General features: G+C 28.2%; 2 protein-coding genes across 2 annotated transcripts; one reads left to right on the plus strand and one right to left on the minus strand.

The window, feature by feature from the left end:
* Positions 1-4,238: 4,238 nt before the first annotated feature.
* Positions 4,239-5,675, plus strand: OCT59_026532 (uncharacterized protein; the record flags this gene model as incomplete). Its single annotated transcript, XM_066143217.1, has 7 exons — positions 4,239-4,291; positions 4,348-4,402; positions 4,470-4,635; positions 5,003-5,057; positions 5,202-5,243; positions 5,530-5,587; positions 5,667-5,675. The coding sequence occupies 7 exons, from the start codon at positions 4,239-4,241 to the stop codon at positions 5,673-5,675; spliced, it is 438 nt and encodes a 145-aa protein (XP_065992756.1).
* Positions 5,676-8,310: 2,635 nt separating this feature from the next.
* OCT59_026533 (uncharacterized protein) lies at positions 8,311-8,529 on the minus strand (the record flags this gene model as incomplete). The annotated part of the gene is made up of 1 exon (XM_066143218.1): positions 8,311-8,529. One exon carries the CDS (start codon positions 8,527-8,529, stop codon positions 8,311-8,313), a length of 219 nt encoding a protein of 72 aa, XP_065992757.1.
* Positions 8,530-12,181: the final 3,652 nt, after the last annotated feature.

Below are 12,181 nucleotides of genomic sequence, written 5' to 3' on the forward strand. Positions count from 1 at the left end.
CAATCTTGACAAATTCATAATCCTGAAAGTTCTTTTTTCTTTTTAAGCTTAAAGTGGGTCGCAATCATTTCATTTCATTGACAATGATACCGACAGGGTCATTTCGTGCCGACGATTACTGTAGAATAAATTTCAAAACCGACGGTGAAATAACTGTCGGTAAAATGATCCCGTCATGAAATGTTTGTTGATGAAACGATTGAAACGTTTGTCGGTAAAATAATTGTCATTGCATACGCACCACTCATTAGGACACTGAAAGGTACATAAAAAAGGTTAGGTCTGAAAATTCATAGAATGGTCACGTAGATATCGCCTTTTATGGATAACTCCGGTCAAATTTTTATTACCCTTATTAGATATTGGCTGACATTATCTTAATTCCGGCCCTAAAGAAATGCGTACATGTACTCTTCACTCATTTTTACGACCTAAGAGAAAAGTATGTGACCGAAAAATTTAGATTTACATTCTATAATATGTTAATTACATGGCAACAAAATATTTTCACGTACCATATACATTTACTCCGGGTTTGATTTTGGAAAAACTTTCGTATTTAACAAATTACAAGTATGGCACACTTTTGGTAATTGAAGATCAAACATTTTTTTTTCGGGGTGAGTTAGGACCCCGAGCTATATATATATATAGCAGCCAAAAAAAAAACTTACTATTGGCTCTACGCATTTTTTCAGGGCCGGAATTATTATAATGCCAGTCAGCGTCTAAAAAAGGAAATAAATTCCGGCCGGAATTATCTATAAAAGGAAAGATCTACATGATTATTTTGGTCAATTCTACGCATATGACATTTAATTTCAATCTCGTATTCAATTTAATTCATTATTTACATGATTAAAACCCGTAATTTATGCAAGTCAAGACTCGAATATTGTTGGCAAATCTATCGCATCCTAACAATACTCATAATCGGCAAAATACATATTACGATAAATGGCGATTTCAATTTATTTATTCAAAGTTCAAACAACTCTTACAACTTTTTCAATTTTTTTCCCTTTTTATTCGATCTTTAGTCAAAGATAAACATGTGAGAAAATTTTTATTCCGTATTTTTTTATATTATAATCAACTTATTTAGTAAGAAATAGTTGCAATTCTAGTACTAGTCTTGTATTATTATGAATAATAATTTAATAAGATAATAATTTTTTAGTTCGAAGCTATTTCAACATACTACCTACTTAAAAATAATAAAAATAAGAAATTCATTGCTGATAAGTGATAACAGTAAAATTTCAGATTCCCTTAAGCTTCGATATTTTCTGTTGCTTTTTTGTTTTTAACAAGCCCACGAGACTCTATGCATTGTAGTGAACATGCTATAAGATAGAGACCAATAAACCCATACCCAACATACTTTGTATATATCAAGACAAGTGGTGTTGCGAAGTGTAATAAAATAAACGGTAGAGCGGCCATTTTTATCTTTAAGTCATACTGATAAAAACACTTTTCATGCTGTGAGTTCTTTCATAATAAATTTTTTGGAACTCTGAATACCGGCGAGAAGCTTTACTATCAACATTTTTTGACGTGGTTACCTAAAAGACAGAACTATTATCAAAACAACGGGCAGTAAATAGAATCCAAACTGCAAGTATCGATTTTGTCGCATAGTAATGATTTGAAATGAACAGGCAGAACATAAGTGACTGGACTGTGAAACGCTGATTAAATACTATCAGTGCAGAGTTCTTGTTTTTTATAAGGACAAGAAATGCTACCACAGATAAAATTCCAAAGCCGGAGAACAGAAAAGTTGGAATGATATCTAATCGGTCTATATTGACATTTGCGTGCAAGTAATAAAACTTGAAACAACAGACTTAAGAAATGATGAAAAGTATTAATGTAGCCAGCACGAGACCCGAAAGCACTTGCAATGAGAGAGCCGCCATCAGTAGTTAAATCAAATACATGATGAATAATTAAATGGAAAATATATATGATGAGAGGAAGTGTTAAGAATACCACAGATACAATCAAAAATTTTAATTCCAGATTAAGGATGAAAATGTGTATATGATGATGGATATTGGAATACCAAGAGAGTTTAGCAGGAACAACGCCATGTCAATTTTCGCATTTGTTCTCATGTATTGTTCTCCAAAAGAAATTGACAAAAAGATTGGTACAAAGCTGTTACTACTGCATCAAATACATCGTTGGTAGGATGAGTATTCGTCACTAGGACCCGCTTTAACATATTGTATTTTTTGAAATAAAAGAACTAGAAAAAATAGCAAGTAGACCATGACAAATTATGACTAGTTATTGAGCAGGAGCAATTGCGTGTTTGCAATCATTTAAATGTTTCAATTATTTGAAGCATAATGTTTACATATTGTGTGCATAAGATTATTCTACCAATGTTTGTATGATAAATAGTCATTGTCTCTACTAATTTCGGTCATGCTGTCACATAGTAACAATGTGACAAATAAGGTGTGACCAAATAATAAATAGTAAAAATGGAAATCAGAGGCGTGAAATGAGAGGTGACAATTGTTTTAAAGCCGTGTGATCAAACAATTAAATAATTCAAACATGGTGTACATTACAATAATGCATGACCCCCAAATTTTTTTATTATCTGTTTTGTTCCAAATTTTGCCACGATAATCGATTTTTTATTCAGGTTCGGCGCTAGTGACGCGCAATAATTTTGACCTGAAATGATCGGCATTACTTTTATAATGATTGGCTAATTGTCACGTGTAGGAATAAAATTATAAAAATCTATTATACGGCATTTTAATCAAATTTAGGCCGGAATTATGATTTTGTCCAGAATTAAGAAAATTTCGGCCAGATTATATATCTATTCGAAAATCATTAATTTATATATACTAATTAAATGATCATGCATTTATTAATAAGTATAATCATAATATGACCAATGATAGTTGTCATAAAGAAAACGTGTCACCAGCGGGGCCAACTAATTTTTTTTTTTATTAAATGCATAAAATTGTTAGTTATGTATACCAAAATTACCTGATAGACTATCATATGACTAAATAATTGGTTGAATAAAAATCTACATTTGGCGAAACTTAAAATTATTCAACATAAAGTAAAGAAACCATTTCTCACCTGCATAGTAAATTTAATGAGTATTATTAGAAAGTAAGTATGCTTTAATAAAACAAAATGTAAAATAGAAAATTTATATAGTCACAATAGTTATGAATATTTTAAAAGTATTTTAAAACTTCAATGAACATTGTTTTTTTTTTATGATAATTTTTATAAAGTTATCTATTTTTTATATTTTTCAAGTTAATATACTAACTAATTCACATTTATTTTATTGTACACATTATAGGAACTTTACACTCAAACTGATTGTAAAACATAATATACTTTCAATTTTACAAAAAAAATTCCAGAAAATTATTGTGCAAAGTGAGATCCCATAACGATTATTATCAATATTATCAGAATCATATTTATTATATTCTTGGCTTAAAAGAAGTATTTATCAAATTATTGTATAGCAAAACAAAAAATAAAAATTTTTTAATGTTCGTCCCCAATCTTACTACGCCTTATGCTTTGTGTAACAAAAATATCAAAAAATTCACTTTGATTATAGGGTAATCAAAACCGCCGATATAAGCCATAGAACAGATTCATCACTAGGACGTCTTTCTATAAGGACATTCCAGCTATAGCCGTGATGACTGTAGAATGAAAAGTTATAAACATGAATGATATATAATAAAAAGCGAATGATAATACCCGTGGAAAATTTTTCATTCATTTTCAATATGCTTCTGAAGACCAGTCTGAGCCCAATACTGACATACGGTAAATGTTTTCTAGAAATAGAGTTTGTACGGTTTCCTATAATATTTTTTTAATATTTTTTTGCTGTCTTGGAACGGTGTAGCAGTAATCACGGTAATATTTTTATATTTCTTTCGTAATACATTGTTACTATTTCACTCACATTACTTAATTACTAAAGAGAATAATGAATGTGTGGATTAGCTTCACTATCTGAACATGCATCTTTGGCAACTATAAATCAACCGACATGTAGACTTATAAAAATAACAACGGCACTCTTTGAGCATACAAACGAAGAGATAAAAATAGAAATGATAATCCGTTTTTACGTGAGATATACAGTAATCTAATCGGTTAGTCTATATCATAATAATCGAAACTTGTTAAGAGTTCAGGATCCAAACTATTGATTCAATATGTTTTATCGAAATTTATGTCCAAGTCATAATGTTCATTTTCTAGCTCCTTTGTATTTTTACTTTCATTTGGTTCCGAACTATTTATTCGATTCGTTATTGTTTTCAGAACAAATACGATCAAGTTCCGAAATTACTTTTACTCACGTTTGATCTTTTTCGTGGTTCGTGTTGCCAACATTGTGTGATACTTTTATTTAAGTATTTTGTTTACATATGTTTTTTATTTAGATGAAAAAAAAATTGAATGAAATTATACACGGAGACCTTGTAAGAATAATTACAGTGCGTGTTATGGGACAAGTTGTTGATTTTGAAAATAATCCTGATAAACTAATTATGTTTGAAATTGTTCCTATTCCAAACACAAATCGTAGATTCGTTACGTTTTACGAAAGTAAGTACAAAATATAATATAACGGAGATTTTTTTTTTTACAGTCTGATTTCGAATTATTTAAATAGACATTTAAATTATAACATTATTTTATCTTTTAATTTTTTTAATTTCGTAAAACCATAAAAAATGAGTTATAGATGGATGAGAAGCCAGCCTCATTATCTCAAATTAGAAAAAACGAATTATAATTTATATACGTAACGACAACAAAAAAAGATTATATAAACAAACTATATCAATGAAGTGGTTGAACTATCTCGTTATCTAAATATTTTTCTAGTCTATTGGTATTGGTAGTGGTAATAATATTAGTGTAAATAAGATAAATGTAAAAATAACAATATCGGTTTCATGTAAATAGTAAGTAAACGGGAAAATAATAAATAGATATATATATATACAATTGAATACGTTATTCTGGTAAGATTTTAAAGATTCTAAGAATTCTTTAATTATTTATTGCTGCTTTCAATATGGCGTGCTATTGAAAACAGCGCAGTAATATAAATAGTAAAGTACAAATTGTTGAAAAATTAATAAAATCCTTTTATTGGTTATTTTTAGTTTATTGATCGCTGTTTCTAAGTTGAAAACGTCAGCAGATAGGTGTCTCTTATTTTTTGGAAATCGACAAGTAGATGATAATATAAAAAAGTTCGAAGTTCGTTATAGTAAAATCATTTGGAAGAGGAATGTAAATCAGTTGAATACGAAGAAAAGGAAATATTAGTTTATTAAAAAGATGATCCATTAAAAATATCATTCACGAATGGATCATTCGTAACTTGCGCAGGTAACCTTCTAATAAACGAATATAATGCATCTTCTTTTCTTAGTAGTTCTCGTCGATTTCTACGTCCGCGAATAAAAGGAGAATAATGTGACTCGTAAGGTTGAACCGAAGAAGTATTATTCAAAGAAATAGACTCTTTAAAATTGCTGATTATGTAGTTTGTATTGCCGTTATTAATTTCGCTAACTTTGTTCAAATGGTGATCCATTATAAAAAGTATGTTTTTTCTTATATAGAATCCTTAATACGGGAAAGAAGAAGAAATGATTTGAATAAGTAGAATATAAAGAGTGAAAGACGAAAAAGAAAGGTATTTTTAAGTTATTATATAGAGTTATTATGTGTAGTGAATGTTTTTTTCTTCGATCTTTGAAACAGTTGTCTAGAAGATAGAGTTTTATTGATTTTGTTGTTTAGAGAAATTACGAGATGAAGGAGGTGACGGTATTTATCCATTTCGTGGCCAATAATGAGCTTTCATAAAAGGCCTGCCATTATTATTGGCGTTTGTATTAATTTTATTTTAAAAAAAAGCATTTTTTTTTAGTGTTTAATTTAAATAATTAATTACTAAAGTATAATTTGTTTTGTTAAAAGAAAAAAAAAATTAAAAAATTTGTAATAAAAAACAATCTTTTTATGATAAACAAGTTAATTGACATTGCAGATTTTTGAAGATTGAGAGTACAAAAAATGTCAACATTCAAATTAGATTAAACTTAAAATAAAAATAAACAGGAAAAAAATAATGAATTCAATGAATATCATGTTATGAAAAAAAAAATTTATCTTTTCTTTAGAAGTAAAAATTTTTTTGTGGCACACAAAAAATGCACCCGCAAAATTGTGTGTACACAATATACACTAAATATGATGGTGGATAAGGACAATGACATTTTATTACATAATATTTTAGGGGGCGGGTAAAGAAAGGTCTTAATATATAAAGTGTAACATAAGGTTTTATATATTATGTGGGGTGGGATTAGACTTATAACAATTGGATATTACGTAATAAATGTCTACTGCCATCTATATAATTGATCTTTAACTTTGTTACACTTGCTTTATAAGGCTTTATTTTCTTTTAGCCCAAATTTGTTCGCTATTGCTAATACTTTGTGATGTAATGATAATGAATATTAATACGAAAAGGAAAAAAACATATTTTATTTATATTTGTAACAAGACTTTCTTTTCATTGTTTAAAACTTTATAATTTGGATTGTCGTATACCTTATTTACATACTGTACTATATATTTAACCAAAAGTGAATGATGCATGCAAAAAGATTTTTTGTCTTTGAAACAAAAAAAAAGAGATTTTATGATTAATGTACGGTAATCGTCTCAGAAAATGCACGGCCATTTAAAGTAAATAATAATCGACTATTTGCTTTTTAATATATTTATAGTATGTGCAGTACAGTAAGAATAGTAATTAGTGTGTATGATTCATTATAACATTATAACCAAATAAATAAATATTCCAATTTTTGACATTAAAATAAAAATTGTGTTATCATAAGCATCATAAAACGCCACACACCTCAAAGATTTATTTCCTGTCATACCAAACAATAAAGTAAAATTCGGCTCTTATTTATATAATTTCTTCAATGAAAATACTAGTGCTTGTAAACGCGCATTTAATAATTTTCTATGACGATCATTGATTTTAATACATACCATTGTAACACTGTTGTTCTTATTATCTTTATTAGTATTTATAGTAATAATGAATCTATTGAAAGCTGTATAGAGATACATTTCCGGAGTTTTTTTACAATGGATGAAAAATAATGGATGATTTTTCATTGTTGTTTATTGAAAATTAATGTTGGATTTGGAAAAAAAAAAAGAAATACTCGAGAGAAAATTTTCTTAATTTGTTTTAGGATCTACCACAATGCCTATATCAGATACCATGTTAATTGAAAAAAAATTTTTTAAGAATACATTGTGGATTCGAATTGTTGTGAATGCGAAAATGGTTTAGATTGATATTGTATTGTAATATTTAATTCGATTAAATGAACGAATGGATAATTTTTGACACGCGGAAAAAAAAAAATTTCTTTCTTTTTATTAAAAAAAAAGTTTTTTTTTATTAACTATATAAATATAAATTATTTATTTGTTTGTTTATTTATTTATTTATTTTATTTATTTATTTATTTATTTTATTTTATTTATTTATTTATTTTATTTTTTATTTATTTATTTACTTTTACTTTTTTAAGATTCTATTTATTAAATCATATCTTTCAGTAATTATGCAAGCTCATGCATTATTTACAACTAATAGCAGGTAAGCAATGATGTAAATAAATGTTGTCTAAACAAAGCTGTCAATTTTTTTTTGCTTTTTTTTTGCCACAAATCCATTTTTCTTTTCCATAAAACCAATATTATTTTTTTGTTTTTATTTCGCTTTTTAGTCAAATTTTTCCTTTTACAAAAAAAAATTATTTCACCTTTCTATAACAACCTTTTCTTCCCACTTACTTTTCAGAAACAATTGAGCGAATTTACTACCAGATTTAATATTATTTTTGAAATATTGGGGAACATAACTGATAAGAGAATTGTCAAATGTTATCCAGAATTTTCTTCATTTTGTATATTAACCAACTCAACGTTATACTGTTTCAAGTATAAGCAACAGTTATACTAAATTGCAAATCTGGTAAATGAGAATAAAAACTTACTATATGCCAATTGGTCCGTAACTCTGATGTAAATTTTCCAGAGGCCCGCGCGCCGTATAGCGCCCATATTTCTTACTTTTTTCTGTTGCTTTCCTTTTTCTCCCGAGTTCTTCTAATGGTTGTAATGGCAGTCAAGGGGTATATTCGATATTATTAACGACAAAGTATATTACTTGTTCAAGAGGTAAACCATTGGAAGACACTTGCCAGCAGCGTTTGGCTCTTGTACGATAATGAGACTTTTATTTATTGCATCTTTACCCGAAAAGAAAGTGAGGTGAGTAGGTATCAACTCTACGCCTTTACTTTTAATTAGTTCTTTAGTAAAGTCTTTAAGTTTATCACAGAGAGCGATGATAAACTTTCCAGGATCATTAAAGTGTAACATTTCTTTTTTCTTATTCCAAATAAGAAACTTGAGATCTTTAATTTTGAAATTTTGTTTTTGACGAACGTTAAATAACGTTCGGTTTTTTTGTAGATCCAGGACGCCGAAGGTAATTTCGAATTTTTTTTTTATTTTTAGTTAACGAATATTAGTTAACGTTCGGTTTTCTTAAAGCAACTACAAACGTGAACAATAAAAGAACAAGAAATAAAAGTCTTTCCTAGGAATATGCAATTCAATGAAATTTTTATTTTGAAGATAATTTGTAAGTATATAATGAATTTTTTTTTTTAAAGAAATTTTTAGAGAAAATAAGTTTGAGATAATTTGAGAAAGTTTGAGAGTATATCAGACATATATACTTTATGGGCTAATAATAGAATAGACTCTTCTTGATCAGTGGCTTGTAATGACTTATGACGATATAGGTACTTCAAAAAAATTTCTTTTTACTACCTGAAGTAATTTGAAAAAAACAAACATGGAGGATCAGAAAAAAAAAATTATATATAATAGTTCTCCTTGGAGGTTACTCAAATATTTTAACAACGAAAAAAAAAAAAATTCTTTTTCTTTAGCGATTTTTTTTTTTGATTTTATCTTACTTTTTTTTTTCTTGAAATTGATAGGGTTTTTAATACTTCTTCTCTTTCAAATTTCTTTTCCATTGGTTCCTTTTTATATGAAAAAAAAGAAACTACAAGAATTTTTTTCTTTTTATTCAGTTCTCATCTTAAAAAAAACAATATTAGAAATACCCTTTTTTACTAAAAACCAATTTTTTTTAACTAACACTTAAATTCTTGCCTGTTAAAAATATATTTCTTTAGAAAAAAAGAATCACCATTATTCTCTTACTCCCCTTATAAAGAAATTTTCAATTTTCAAACAACTTGGTATCTTCAAGAAAAGTTATGTGAAAACCGTGAACAAAAAGAATAAAATAAACTCAGAAAAGTTCTTCCCATTTCGAACAACTCTCTTGAAAAGCTGCCCAATAATCACAACAATCTGAACGTGGAGGAAATAACAATATTGCTACGATAGGACGAATAGGTAATTTTGGAAACGTTTGCAACCAACTCATACAACTGAATTAAAGAATCTGCTTTACACGCAGAAAAAAAGCATTTAATTCGTATATAAAATGCTTTACGAAGACGGATGAGTCTATCAGTTTGTGCTGTAAAAGGGAATAAACTTGTTTTTCTCCAGAGTTTAGAATGGTAAGTTTAAAGAAAGGAGAAGAAAAAATTTTTTTTTTTTCGTAGGAAATATTCCTTTTAAAGGAAGTACGACATTATAAGGTTTATCTGTATGACAACCCTATTAGCATTCACCCAAAAATTTTAAGGAGTAAGAAATAAGCAAATCCATTCTCTTAACTAGGGTACTGCTGTTTCCGTTAGTTCTTTTGCTGTATCAAAGAGAAGAGCCAATCATTAACGTTGACCTGAATTAAATTTAATGAAAAAAAAAACAAGAAAAAAAAAACTTATCAAATAAATCAAAAATGACATTCGAAATCATCTTTGACGCTTTTAAATAAACTTGTAGAACAAGCAAAACAAACCACTGCACCTTTATTTTTAAAGATACTTATTAAATTTTTTTACATAAATTTTTGTTATAAGGTCACGGGATACATGGCACGTATAGAAAAACAGTGAGTACAAATCTAAAGCCATTATTAAGTTTGCTCCATCCCCTTGAGCTCATAACGCTAAAGCAACAGGGATTAGGCCCTAAAAAAATCACCCGTCACCAAAAAAAAAATTATACAAGTGAATCTTCCAGTTTATATTTCCAAAAAAGCTTGTTTCCTAATTGTATAATAAGATTAAAATTAAAGGTGTTAGTAAGAAATAAATATCCATCACCGGAATCAGCGTCAAATTTTTTTTCTTACCACTAAATGTCATCATTATAATGAATTAGAAAAAATTGAGGGTAAATGAAGCATTTAAGTTCTAATAAATTTCATGGTAGTTTTATCTTTTTTTCTGATTTGTGCATCACAGCCATCACTAATTCGTAGCCACAGGTTGATGTTTTATCCCTGTACTTTACCGAAGACATCTACACTACAAGTAGAGATAGATTACTGTATATATCTCACCGCTTGATCATTCAGTAGAATTACGAAAAACTGTGAAATAAATTTAGAAATTTAAAAGTGATAATAGTTTGTTAGTCCGCTAGCGAAGAATAAAAAAAAATGACAAAAGTAAGTAGGTATAGTTTGCAGTTAGCTAATATAGAAATGTCATGCGTGGCTAAGTTCCGATCATGTTTAAACTATATTTTTATTAATCCACATAAAAATGATAAAATCAAGCAAAAAATTAAAACTTTTAATTTAAATTCTAAATGACATTTCATCTCGTCAACTATTGTGGGTTTTTTGATAAATATCACACCGGAGTTTTTTTCATATAATCTTTAGTTTCTCTGGCTAATATATCCCATTCCACTATCTCGATTAATTCTTCTTGTTTTGCTTGCTCTCTAGCTTTGTAATTTTTGATTATCTCTCTTCCAAGCTTGCCAGTCATAATTTCTAAGAGGATCATTTTCTATTTTGTAATCTTTTAATTGTTCAGCAAGTTTCCCGTACAATAAAGTTTTCTTTTAAAGTAAGCTCCCGTCAAACCCAAATCAGAAGCGGTGGCATTGAAATTGAAAAAATTTTCAGGCAAATACTCCAAACCACTATCAACGTCAGTATTAGCGATACCTATTTCCTTTAAATAGGTGAAATCCCTTAATGGCTTTAAAGAACCATAAAAAGGATTGTTAACGATACATAATCTCTCTAAATTAATAAAGGGAGTAAAACAACTTAGATCTTGGGCAGGAAATTTGTTGTTGTTCATGCGGAGAGTGACCAACCTGACCGGATTTAGAGTTTTTAAAAATTCTAAACTTGTTAATTTGCAGCCAAAAGCCCACAACAAAAAATTTTTTCAATTCTATTTAATCCAGTAAAATCTAAATTAGTTAAATGGTTTCAATTTGTCGGTTATTAGATATATCTATATTGGTAAGTTGATTTCTGGAACAATGTAATTCACGGATATGCGGGCAATCGGATACATCTAATTTAGTAATTTTGTGGCCACTGATATCCAACGATTCCAAATTAACGAACCTTTTTAAAGATAAGGGACCTTCTAAAGTAACATTGTTTTCAATTATGCTATTGTTTATTACATTATTGAGAAAAGCTGGCAAGGGTCGACCCTTCATAAAATGTGAAAGTAAATTATCTCCCATTACTTTTAAACCTTGTTTAGGTCCTATTCTTTTGACTTCTGCCTTTGCATCGGAATTGGGATATTTTCTATCCAACCTATATTTAATTTTGTCTATTCAGTCTAACTTAAATTTTAAAATAAAAGTGATTTTAAAAAAAATAATAATAGAACTTTTATTAGTTGCGAAAGAAGAAGTTACATTAACGTATATTTTAGAAAACCTATAAAATGCTACATATACGATATGCAATGTGATTTATTAACCTTAACGGTTATACCAAACGCCTCCTACCATTCTCACAATGATGATTGACGCTAAAACCCTATTCGTGAATATGAAATTTTGGAAAAAATCAGGGAACGTAACTGTAATTAGTTAATATTTATTTCCTTAT

Source organism: Rhizophagus irregularis, chromosome 6, assembly GCF_026210795.1.
Source record: "Rhizophagus irregularis chromosome 6, complete sequence".
In the NCBI taxonomy this organism is placed as follows: Eukaryota; Fungi; Glomeromycota; class Glomeromycetes; order Glomerales; family Glomeraceae; genus Rhizophagus; species Rhizophagus irregularis.